We start from the raw sequence: 13,324 nt of genomic DNA, 5'->3' as shown, positions 1-13,324 counted from the left end.
TGTGAAACATCCCCAGATAAAAAGTAATCTTGCCTACACGTCTCTACATTCTGTGTGTGCATGCATTTGTTTGTGTACAATTACACACCCCAACACACACTCTTTTGGGGTTTGGGCAACCCCTTTATTAACATAGGAGCAGCACATTTTCTAAATGTTTGAAGGGTAACACTGACGTGCTTTTCTGAAGGATGCCATTGTCTTGCTGTTATAATTGATTGGGAACGCGTCCAACAAATACTTATTTCTGGCTAGCCTTGCTGAACTAGTTTCGCCTCAACTTAGGTGCCATTCCCGTTTTGGGCCCATTAAGCAAACATCTTAAAATAATTGCTCTGCAAATTACCATTCCATTTCTACAGCCACTCGGGAGATTCAAGCCTCATTCGTTTCAATAAGATTTGTATGCTGCAAAAGCAAAATCGTCTTTCAAAGCTGCAGCAGCACACCAGCATTTCTGCGAACAACAGTCCGGTGATAGGATCTTTAGTGACACAGAGAAGGGGAAAGTATGGCCCTCGAGATTATTTATGCACAGCAATGGTAGTACAGCCACATTTGTTCTTACGATGTCAAGCCAGCAGCAGTGGAATTAACAGTTGTGGGATAAGGCCGCTTGGTAGGATTTCCAAAAAACTTGCAAGCACATACAGTTCCAGATAGCATTACAGTGATTGCAAATTATCTCCATTTTGATGCTAAGACCTTAACATAATACAATTTCCCCAAGGTGGCATAAATGTTCACACCAGAACCAGACCCCAAATAGTCCTTGCTTTTGGCCAATTCATTTGAGAGTTTCTTTGTAGATGTTGACAACTGCCAGTTAATTCTTAACATTTGGGAAATATCCCACATTTACCTGCAAATCTTAAGAACCACTTACATGTCTTCCAAGTGGTGACTGAATATCTTCATTTCCATCAGCTTCTCATAAATGCCGATACTTACCAAAGCAAGTCCAAAAGTGCTCAAATAAACAATTGACAGAATTCTGTGATTTACTTAACACTGAGACTACAATTCTAGAGACTTACTAGTTAAAATCAGAGTTTCTGATATTTACCACTTGCCATCCAAAGGTAAAAGATTAGCAGTACGTGTCAACATTCAGCAAGGATGAAATCCTAAAGGCCACAGGACAGGTCAGACTGAGTCCCAGCCCCTGGAAATGCTGGCGTTTGGAGCTGGAACTCCCTCCCTCCACCCTCACAGTCCTTTTCAGAGGGGCTGCAGCACCAAAATTCTAAGTGCAACTTCATAATTGGCACTGGAGAAGCATTCCGGGGGTTGAGAAGGGGAAGTCTGAGCCTCTGCCAGGATGCAGAGAAGCATGGCAGTATCTCAGTTCCTCCCCCTTGCAAGCAGGGACAAAAGACACACACTGTTTTTTCTGGAAAGAAATTTTGAGGCTATTCTTGCCTCCACAAGCAAACAGAAGCCCGTATCCTCTGAATTCAGAAGGTTATTCATAGCCATATTGGATGACACCCCAAATGACATTTGCTATAGTGCAAACTCCAGAGGGAATATCAAAACTCACTGATAACTTTATAAAGGAACCCAATCAAAAACAATGAAAATAGCTTTATCAAAGATAACAAACATATCTTTACAACTGTATAAAAATTTTACAAAATAGCCTAGCCAACATACAATCTGAATAAAAATATCCCCATAGTGTACCAATATAAGTTATTTTTAAAACTGATACAGTATAAAAATATGACTGTTTGGCCTCATCAATTATGTTTAAATGAGCCATGCTAGCATGGCAATTAGCAGAGATGCAGGACCTTAAAAGGCATTCATCCTCAAGGACTACTTTTCCTTGCCTCTCCTAGAAAATCATATGCTATTTCTGTGACGTCAAAAGCTCTGTGAAGGCTTTCTGGGGACACCAGAGAGGACAGAGCACTGCCTCTTTCGCGGTTCTTCTTTAAGAAATCAGCAATCATGTGCCAGCGAGTGCCTTCAGACTCTTCTTCTGCCCACTTGTACTCTGGGAGAAACACAGACTGGAGGAGAGGAAATACAGAATCATGGTACACCAGGACAAACACGGACTTCAGAAATTCCTGGTCTCTCTAACAAGGAAGAAGAGAAAGATGAAAATAATTAAATTACATTATTCCTTGATGATATCCTGAAGTTACATTCATTTTTTTGTACAGAAATCACCATGAGTCGACTCATAATCACATCCTTGAAATTACCCAGGTATCTCACCTTGCTTTTTCTATCACATGGTAATTACTAATTTGCTAGTTTGCTACAAACAAGAAGTTATTTTCCTCTCCCTCCACCCTGAGTGGGGAGCATTTAAAAAACATGGCCTCTCACCGCCAGCATTTAAAAAACATGGCCCCTCATCTCCAGTCTAAAAGAATGTAGCCCAGAATTCTACCACTTTGGTTTACTATCTACGTAACTACGTATTTTACTTGCTGGTTATAGAAATGTATACCCCACCCTTCAAATAAGGTATACAGGGCAGCCAAAAAAAGGAAAAACAGGTTGCTTACCCATCACTGCAGTTCTTCAGGTGTTCACCTGTGCACGCACATATTATGGGCTCTGTACTGTGCAAAGCTTCAATCTGGAAAATTTCCACAGCTGAGAGGTTTTTGGCAGGAACCCATTCCCCCGTCTACTGATAGCAGGTTCCATCTATTCCCTCGGTTCCTTTGAAACTAACATCATGGTCTAAGAACTAAAAGTGTTGGTACCAACGTCAGAACTGATACCACCCATGCCTGTAGTATAAAGTCCTGCCACTGAAGTGGGATGACAGGAGGGTTGTGTGAATGCACATATCACCATTCGAAGAACTACAATCACAGGTAAACAACCTGTTTTCTTCTTCATGGTCTCTGTGCATCACACATATGGGCAATTAACAAGCTAGCTTACTGGAGATGGATTGGTGCCCTTACTGTAAGATAAAGGAGATAACAGCCCAACCAAGAGAGCAATCAGCCCTGGTTCCAACATCCAAGCAGAAATATGTGGTAAAATGCATGGCTTGGACCCAGTATCACCCAGCTGCAACCCAGCGTAAGACTGTAATTGAGCTCCTTGAGTAAAGGCGGCCGATGTGCCTCCTGCACAGGTGGAGTGAGAGCACAACTGCTGCATCCATCTCGGTTCCTGCAATCTCATAGGGCAGCAGCATAGTCTGCACCTCCCAAGGCGACAGATGCCAGGAGGACACTAAGAGCCCCTTCCTAATCCCAGCTCAAGCGTAGAGTGGTCAGCAGGCCACGTTCTCTGGAGTGGCAAAGAAGTTCAGATGAGCTGTGCCCCATGTTCAAAAACGCTGGAATGTGACACTGGGATCCACTCTCATCTGTGGCACAACTGGCATGTCCAGCTGAGCTTATCTGCAAGAGCATGTTGGTACTGGCTACATGCATGGTTACATAAATGTCACATGACATGAAATCACCCAATTCCAAATGGACACGGTCAGGGGGAGGAGTCATGGTGAATGTGTGCTTCATGAGATGCCAGGTGCCGAGCGCTTCCTTTCCTCTTCCTTCTTCTTGGCCTGGTCCAACAGAACAGCTGAATGGGCCTGTTTCAATATTTTAGTCACTGCTGAGACTCACCAAGACTGAGGCTTGGTGTTGGTGGGGCTGCTCAGCCCAATTACAGCCGGGAGAGCAGAAAAAGGAAAGATGGCACAAACACAGTCAGTGAAGGCAGATACCATGATTCCCCAAGTTTGTGGGGGGGCTTCCACCATATCCAGCACTCTCTTCCAAAGAAGACCCTTAAGTGTGTCCAATCCGTTTTTTCCAGCCTACTCAGTGACCTTGAGAAAAGGATCTACAACATGGGACTCTCCCAGGTACAGTCAGCAGTGGGAGTGACCATCCATAGGTGGAAGTGTGATGTTGCAATGGACACACTTCTGAAAGTGTGCCTTTGGGGCCATATGACTCAGAGGCAAGAGAGCAATCAAAGATCACTAAAATAAATGAAGAGGTACAAAAATTCCAAATAATAAAAGACATGTCAGGAAAGAAAAATATTTCTCAGCCAAGAGTGAGTGTTTTCTACGATGAGAAAGGACAATGTTCCCAATGAAGCAACCATAATGGTGGTTGAAAAGAGAGGGAATAGGCAGAAATCTGATAACAGTTGACAGCCGGGGGGGGGGGGCGAGTGCCTGCCAAATACATCTCAGCTATGGAAGCTTCCCAAATCAAGGTTCCATGAAGGTGCAGAGTCCATAGATGGGGTGCTCAGAGACCATGAAGGAGAAGGACAATTTACCCAGGGATGCCCCACCCTACTAATCAAACCACACAACCCAGACCTCAGTATAACCCAGCAGCTCGGATAACAGGCTGGGGGATACATTATCGGGATAAAGGACAACCAGAGCCTATTTTTTAAAAAGCCAAATTATTCAGAAATGGAAGAAGAGGCAGAAAGAACCAAAGCTAATTATTTCTGCCACACTAAAGCCAGCCTGCCAGGTAAAAGGATCCTCCATCTTCTCCACCAGGTAGGATTGATAACACCAAAAGAGATAATCTTTAACAGCAAGCTGAACTTCACCCTGGTCCTGGCAGCTTGAAGATTAAGAGGCTCATCTTCAAACCCCACCTATGAGGTTTGAGACCTGGTTTTCTTCCCTTGATAAACAGCAACTACAGGCCTGTTATTCTAGGATGAAGAATTCACTCATCCAGACGAGTCATTTTAACAATCCCAACCTTGAATAAACCATCAAGAAACATCAAATTAGTGCCCTTCTTAATTGTCCCTATATAAGGGGTGTGTGCACTGTCAGCCATTAAGACACACATTTTACTACACTTCAGTATCACAGACCGATTGTCTTTGCTGTACTTACTAAAAGCAAAACTTCAGTGGTTAATTACACTTATAACCTAGCCAGGGTTGTTATTCATATACTTAATTATAGTGAACCAGGCTTTCAATTAAACATTTTGATCACATCCATTCTGCGCGGGCTACCTCAGCTCACCCCAGAGCAGCTCTTCCAATGCAGCTTACAAACCTTCTGCATCCCAGAATAAGGGTGCCAATGACTTCAGCACAAGAAGCATAAGTTCCTTCATCAACACAATGGGAGGGATATAGCTCCCATGAATTAGTGCTAGGAGTTCCCTGCCAATTCTACGCGTGGTACCACAGTGCATAGGATCAGGCTTTAAAGTGTAGGTATGCATAAAATATCATTCTTATAAAGAAAAAAAATCTTGCCTTCTGACCTTTTCAGATCTCTTTAGTGTGCTTTCTTTCTCTGCCCAGGCACTCTAAAAAGTAAAATAAAAAGATCCAAGGTTCTGCATCAGGTTCAGTTTTCAATCATGACAATAGCGTAAAGAATCCTATCAGCACAGGGTTGGAGATAGCAATGGGGAGATGGCTGCTGAAAGCAAATATGACTTGGGAGACATACTGACACTTGGTGGGATGATTCCCATGACTGGAACATAGCAATTGAAAGTTATAGCTTGTTAAAGAAGAGGATAGGAAAGGAGGTGGAGTTGCAGTTGAAAGTGGCCTTGATAGGATAGGTTGGAGCATTCTGGGCTGAATGCAAAAGAATTAAATTGAATTTTTAATTTAATTTAAAAAATTCTATGCCGTCCTTTGCAACAAGCCTCAGGACAGCTTACAGAAATTTAATAGGGACAAGTGCCAAGTTCTATACATAGGAAAAAGACTGACCCCATTGTGGGATCCTGAGAGCAAGAAGCAATCTACCCATTTTTTTTTTTAGAGGGACATTCACATTCATGCCAGGATAGTACTTTGTCAAAAACAAACTGAATAGCTTGGTCAAAAAGAAAAAGGAAAGGAAACCCGTTCCAAAAGAACCAAAATTTTAGCTGTCAAACCTCAGTGCTGCCATAAAAAACATGGCTCACACTCTTCCACTTTAATGAGCACAAGGAACCTTGGAAAAGGGTGGAAAAGTGAGAGGAATCTAACAAAGGTCAGTTTTAAACCAAAACAAAAGCCAGAAGATCTCGTTGCAAAGGATGTGAACTACTGAGCAAAGATCACTCATGGCTTTGGTTTGTCTTGACAGCCTGCCTTCTGACAACTGACAAGAGAAAGCAGAGAGAAAAGAAAGCTCTCCATTGCCTTTCTGTGTGTGCTTGCTGCTATTTAACAGCAGACACACTACAGGTACTACCCAGGTGAGTCTTCCTATTTTACACACTGTGCAATTGCACAAGTCTGACTAAAATAAAACAAAATGATGATGGGGACGGTGACTGTGATGAAAATGTTTGCAGAATTTTCTTGTGCTACTTCTAAGGGGGGGGGGTGATGAAACTGTGACAGCCCTTCGATGCACCACTTGGACACCTTGACGGGCCTGTCACCAGCAATGGGCTTTTGAAAAGCCGTCTCCAGGGGTGGAGGTGGGGGCGGGGGGGGCGGGTCTGCAATCCTGCTGGAGCACAAGGAAGCAATGCTCTTCACTGAGCCTTTTGTGCCAGCTCTTGTACCACTCCAGAGGGTCCTTCAACCCTTCAGAGAAACATTTCAGAGACTGCAGAGAGAAGGGAGAAATTGATGGAAAATCTCCCTCCTTCCTCCTTCCAACTCATCATTTTCAATATTTGGATGCTACCAAATAAATCCCTTTAATTACTTTTTAGGCATGCATGCACCCACACAGAATAATCAGAATAAGGACCTTCTGCTTTCCCCCAAAGGATTCATATTCAGATTAGATCACTAAAGTTGTTAACAGAAATCACTCCTTCAATAACTGGTGGAAAGACAAACTTTTGGAGCTTTTCTTTCAACACACCACACCCTGTTATTACATTCCAGTCCCTCCTAAGCTGCCTCTTTCTGAAAATGTTATGCATTTTGCTTCTGTTTCTGTTTACTTTGCTTCCAGAATATTTACCCAAGCCTAACATCATCAGAGCAGCCGCTTTAAATAGCTAGGAGACAGAGGTATGCAAAAGCATTCAATCTGCTCATGCTGGAAAGAAATGAGTTTTCATTTGAGCTGTCCTTTCAGATTAGCAAAGCAATACATTTCACCAACCCTGAGTGCATCCATAAGATCCGGCTGCTCCATGAGTTTGGGAAAAGTTGCCAAAATTGGATGGCCAATCAAATCTGCATGCAGTGGGGGGTGGGGAGACAAAAAAGCATTTGTTATTTGTAGAGGTGTCTGTGATACGTTATGTAAGACAGAAGCAATTTGCAGAAGAATTTAAATGATAGTTTTGGCTTTTTAAAATTCTGAACATCAACCAAGGACAATTTAACAAACGCCAAATATGCTGGTAGAATGTAGAGAAATGGGATCGTCATTGCTTCTGTAGCAAGATCTTTCAAAAAGCACTATCCTTGATAGAAACCAATCCAGAACAGTACTTCAAGTCACAAAGATTATGCTACCTGTAGCATTAAAATTAGCTTCTACAATATTTATACTGTAAGGTTCTTGGGTCTGAGAATGATCTTTTTTTATGTTATTCTGCAGCTTTGGCAGTATTCAGAAATAAATACAACCATAGACTTATTTGGTCTCTGCAAGCTCACAAGCAGGTAGCGACCATGTGCTCTTGCATGCTCCCACAGTCTCTTAAAGTAAGATCAGGATAGGTATCTACTTCTAAGAAGGTATATGTGTATTTGTTTGTTTTTAAAGAGAGATGTGTGCCAATTCTGCATCAATGCAATATATCCTGAGAAACATCATTGTGTGCTAGTATCTGATTTTTTTTTAAAAAAAGGAAAGGGATGGGCATAAAAAGATTCCAGTGAATCACTTACACCTGTAATTTGCTGGTGTAATTCTTGCAAAAAACCCAAAAATGTGTTTCATAGGGGACTTTGGAACACTGGGTGCCATCTAGCAAGGTGCATGCTGGGGATTATTTAGTACAAATTTGTAGTTCTTTAACCATTTCAAAGACCTTGAGTATGTATGAATTTAAAATGGATAGTGGGATTTGCAGGAGGGGGCATAGAGAAAAGGGTTTACAAGAACCAGATAAGTCCATGCCCCCTTTAAGGGAGCCAGATGACTGTTTCCCGTTCAAATTGTGCGCTGTACTTCTGGGCATCTCTGTTACTTCGAAAACATCTTCCATGAAGGGACCAAGTAAATCAAGCAGCTACTATTTTTTTTCTATCTGAAAAGCACCACACTCACCTGCGTTTTGCATATTTAGCCTGTCCCTGAGGAGTACATCACCAAGAATCTGACGATAAAACACTATGAGATGTATGTAACACATGCTACCAATTAATACGTCTGGCAGAAGACTAGAAAAAGACAAAAGAAATCAAGTTGCCCATTAAGATTGCTTCTAAAATATTTGAAGAGAATTTAACATGCACAGTTTCTGAATGAAAAACACAGATATTGTTTTGACTGGTTATGAACTGCTGCTTTGGTCTCCTTGGCAGCTAAGCAATGCTAACATTAAACAACCCAAAAAAGACAGCTGAACAAACATGTTTATTCAGATTATTAGAAAGTGATTTAGGAATCAAGTCTTAACCAGAGGAGACAGTATATTCTGCATTTGTCATAGTTCAAGATTTTAAGGGTCTCAGCAGAGTAGGGGCAAGGGAAGTATACCTTCCAGGTTTTTTCTTTTGTGCCAAATTAATTATTATCAGCCTCTATACTCCCGAGGCAAACATTACTCATTAAAAAGTAATGGATTTTGTATGTATCATCATCTTAGAAGGCACATTTCCCATTCTCTCCCAGACATTAGTGAATCCCTCTTTTTTAAAAGTTCTTGTTTATTTAAAACAAGTTTAAAATCTGATGTTCCTGTAATAGGAGACATACTTTTATTCAACCTGTTTTTAGACTGGTAAATGTAATAGATCAAGCAACTAAACACATATTTCTGAATTATGTTAATTGAAAATGTATTGGTTTTTTAAAATTTTAATTAATTGAAAATTTATTATGTTTCCCCTTACGATCTTCTCTTTTGATTCACAATGAAGAGTACCCTGTTGGTTCCTCACTTATATATTTTGCATTTGTCAGTTGATATGCAATATCATTTAGTAATATTTACAGTATTTAGCAGGTGACCTTCAACAGTATTAGCAATTAGTAGTTGATCAAAGCTTTACTCCAAGTTTGAAATCCAGAGGCTTTTGATGCCATGTAAAAAATTCTCAGAAGTGGTCTTGAACCAATCATAACCTTATAGGTACAACATCTGTACCTATATGAAAGATATACAGAAGTAACAACACTTAAACATCATGAAAACTCTACAGGAAATTTGGCTTACTTACTTCAGTATGCCTTTGGAGCGTGTGTTTAATGACCTCAGTTTTACTAGAAGTTGTGGTTGCTTCCTTAGTGTTATCATATGATGGAAAACACTACTGCTGGCTTTAGGAAAAGAAATAACATGTACAATGAGGTAACTCGATATTGCTAAATAAATCCTTCATTTATTTTTGTTTTCCAGCCCTTTTGCAGCCTACTCATTTTTTTACAGCGATCTTTGTTACTCTGGCTTATATTCATCACATTCTGTCCTACTTGTTAGATCACACATTTGCTTCTCATTACAGTTAGAATCATTACCTTCTCATGCATATTATACAGCTGTTACACTCACTGCTTTTAAGAAAATGTTAACACTGCTCATCAGCCTTTCTTACAATCAGATGATCCGCCTACAGACAATGAAACTGGTAAAACTTTTAGTTCAATAATCTCTTACCTTCCCTATTTCTAATGCCATTTGCTGTTAAACTGTATGCCATTCACAGGAACCTGTAGGTTTGGTTTCTGTTTCAAACGTCTACACCACTTACATCCACAATATGAGGTGCTTTATAAAATAATGGAGGATTCCTGTCATAATGCATAGGATGTGCCCACTCATTCATTTTCGTTTTAATTTTCAGATTAAGGGTGAGAGAAACTATACCTCTTCTGGAAATGGATGGGTCTACCTCAACTCCCTTTTCATACGGAGTCCCACCATTCAAAAGCAGCTCATACGTTCTGCAAAATATATAAACAGAGACCTGTAAGTTCCTTTATGAAATGGAGAGGGTGGGGGAATGCTTTTCCTTGAAATGACAAAATATTAGAAATTAATCCCTATAATTTTAATGCTACCCCTTTTCTGAATTAGCATGGTATTTAAATAAGAATAAAACTGCTAGTGCCATGTGTGTATATATGTGGCATCAGTGTTTATGGGAAATGCATATCCACTCAAACAGGTTTCATAAACTGCCAAATGCAATATGAGAACTATTTATTAGATGCTGTCTTATGCGAAAGGACCTAATAATAGCCTTATTTTATTTATTTATTTATTTATTTATTTATTTATTTAGGCGACTTCTATGCCGCCCCATTCAACGAAGCCTCGGGGTGGCTCACAAACCATAAATAAATAAAATACAATAAAACAATATAAATTTATAAAGCCAGGGGAGTCCAGGTTGATAAGTATATGTGTTCATAAGACATATCCAATAAATTGTTTTCAGATTTCATCTGGCAGTTTATGGCACCTATTTAAGTAGATGAATGTGTACCCATTCTAGTGATTTGGGGTACCCTTCCCTCCTCCCTTGGTTAATATCACTATTCTCTATACTAAGGTTGTAATTGCCTGGAATGCTAGTTAAGATGCACACACACAGACCCGCCCCCCCCCCACAGTCCCTCAAAACTGCAATAGCCCCCACCTAAGTTACTTCCAAAACACTCACAAAATTTCAGAAGTAGCTTTATACTTTGGAATGAGCAGCTGTGTTTGAGAAACCAAAGTCCAAAGTCCCTGTTGGGTGTGCAGCTATCACATCGTCCTCTGACTCAAGCAATCAAATTCATCAGGTGACAGGCTTTGTTGAGGGCAAAGACACATCCTGGGCATATCCACGGATGTCATCTAAGGCAGGACTCGCCGGTGCTAAATTTACTTCTGTTTCGAATTCCGCTGCAATCCGCCTGCTTTTCTGATAGTTGCACAACACAGTTCCATGCAGAGGCGCTGAGTTCCTGCTCCCTCTCCCCTTGCTTCTCATCTAACGCTCACAGAATGGCCAGAAGTGACCCCAGGCCTTTCTGTGGGTCACCCTGCCCAAGGTCACAGAGATTATTAATAGAAGGAACCGTCAAACGGTGACAAAGCAATGCTCCCATGTTGAATTGCTACACAAGGGTGAACAGAAGGAAGCACTTCCTACAAAAACGGGGGCAGGGAACGTCAACTGGTCACCAGATGTCTCTGCTCCTGTGGAATCACCCTGTCTTCTCCAGCCACCAAGTGTTTCATGATCCCCTCGTTTCTGTACATTTTCCCCATTATTGTTTTCGTTCTGTACCCCCCTTTGACTCTGCCTTTTTGCCTTAGGCCTCAGCCAGCACTGGAATGCACCCACACTCAGAATTAATTCACCCTTAAGGCTGGAAAAGGTCTTCCACTCCTGTAATAAAGGATCAAAGTGCTGCTATTTAGATAATAGGTAAAGGACATTCAAGCACCATTTAGAACTATTTTGGATGTTTACAGTCAGATTCCTGATTGTACAAATCCACATATATTGCCAGGACTTCCCCAGACTTTATTCCACATTTCACAGAACTGCTGCATACATTTGACATATATGGACATTACTTTACTTGCAATCACTTGATGACTTGCAATTGCATGTGTGAACAAATTCCATCAAAGAGCACTGGGTTTGAGGTGACTACAGCAATTAACAAGACCTGGTGTTAATATAGGCAGGTTCATTCAAATATGTAAATCGTTTTACAGTGTATATATCAAGTAGCAAACATGCACACATTAACTAGCAAATCAAATATGTGTTTTAACACTTTACATCACACATTTGTGTTTGCCAGCACAGAAATGAGTCCCATATCTGCAGGAACACTACTTCACTTGGCCCTGAGAGCTGGGAATGGTCAATTTTGCAGGCCAGGTACAGGCCTACACAATCTAAATACATCTACTGCCATAAATTGTCTCTTTTATTGCCTTTTTATTGTTTTTAATGTTTTATGTTATTTTAAAGTAATTCTAATTCTTGTCAATGTTTTTATCTATTATATATAATTGCTTTTACACTTCACTGTAAACTGCCCAGAGAACTTCGGCTACAAGCAGTATAAAGATGAAATTAATAATTAATAATAAATTGGACCTTGTATACTCTTTAATCTGTTCACACTTTTGTCCTTTAGATGGTTGATACTGACTTGTTTTTCTTTCTTATTCCCCATTATATTATTTCTGTATTATCTGTTGTCTCCTCTTTGTTTTTAGGTTAATTTGTTAACTTCCATTTTCATCTACTTGTTGAGATAAGCTGCCTTGGATGCCTCTGAGGCAGAAAGATGGGCTATCAGTAAGTGCATTACCCTCGTATTTACTGAAACCATCTTGAACTATAACTCTAGTGAGGTACAACAGCTAAAGCGTTGGACTGGACCAAAAAGATCTGTGTTCAAATCCACCATGCTGAATGGCCTCAGGCAAGTAGCCATTTCTTAGCCCATCCTACCTCACAGAGTTGTTGTGAGCATAAGGGAGGCATTATGCACCTTGTCCTGTGCTCCATGGGGTAAGGATGACTAAAAATGTAAACAACAATAGCTAAACATAAACTGTTTAGTCCTGTCTGAACAGAATTAGTAGGGCTTTTTAAATCATCACTGTCGGAAGAAGAAGCACTTTATCTGGTTTCCGATATTACTTTTGCCAAATCAAGTGCTAAACAATTCTACATTATTTCCTGTCTGGAAGTGAAGACTTAATAATATGCCTTGTAGAAATTCCTGTCATATTTGTACTCTAAACTCGGTGATAAATGTGAGTGAAATGTTTTGATGGCATTCTCTGCACCTGCAAATGCACACTAGACTTAAAAGAAGCCACAACCCAAAAAGGGTGTTCACCCCATTGTGTGCCAGTCATCATACAGTACCAGCAACTTAATTAGCAAGGGCTGGATGCAGATATAAGCTGAATCAACTTGTCCTGGCAAAAGTGGATTTCCCTGCCCCCTCCTTCCCAGGACAACCCCTCCACTCCCTGAAAACGGCATACAGTGGCCTGACCCACTTGTAATGACAGGAGCATGAGATCTCATTGAATCATGAACTGTCATTACATGTGAGCCCAGTACTACTTCTTTATTTAGTCTTTATCTAAATGATTTGTACTCTGCCTTTTTACCAAAAATGATATTCAAGGTGGCTTAGAATCACCAATAACACTTGTGATAAACAAATACATTTAAACACAATTAAAAATCAGTGCCCACCTCAATGGAATCACACCCCCAC

At 40.6% G+C, this 13,324-nt stretch overlaps 1 protein-coding gene across 1 annotated transcript in view; it reads right to left on the bottom strand.

Moving 5' to 3' along the window:
- Positions 1 to 1,647: 1,647 nt before the first annotated feature.
- The window catches only part of NPHP1 (nephrocystin 1), a 32,482-nt gene continuing 20,805 nt past the window's right edge, over positions 1,648 to 13,324 (bottom strand). Inside the window, exons 15-20 of the mRNA XM_044428927.1 lie at positions 9,939 to 10,015; positions 9,292 to 9,391; positions 8,177 to 8,289; positions 7,058 to 7,131; positions 5,250 to 5,294; positions 1,648 to 2,087 (exon numbers count right to left, since the gene is read on the bottom strand). Coding sequence (XP_044284862.1) covers positions 1,815 to 2,087; positions 5,250 to 5,294; positions 7,058 to 7,131; positions 8,177 to 8,289; positions 9,292 to 9,391; positions 9,939 to 10,015 — 682 coding nt within the window. The 3' untranslated portion in view covers positions 1,648 to 1,814. The remainder of the gene's footprint in view (positions 2,088 to 5,249; positions 5,295 to 7,057; positions 7,132 to 8,176; positions 8,290 to 9,291; positions 9,392 to 9,938; positions 10,016 to 13,324) is intronic.

The sequence above is a fragment of the Varanus komodoensis genome, unplaced genomic scaffold (genome assembly GCF_004798865.1).
Source record: "Varanus komodoensis strain SLA01 unplaced genomic scaffold, ASM479886v1 scaffold2, whole genome shotgun sequence".
NCBI classification, from domain to species: domain Eukaryota; kingdom Metazoa; phylum Chordata; class Lepidosauria; order Squamata; family Varanidae; genus Varanus; species Varanus komodoensis.
The sequence above is the reverse complement of the archived record's forward strand: the minus strand, read 5'-3'. Positions and strand labels throughout refer to the sequence as shown.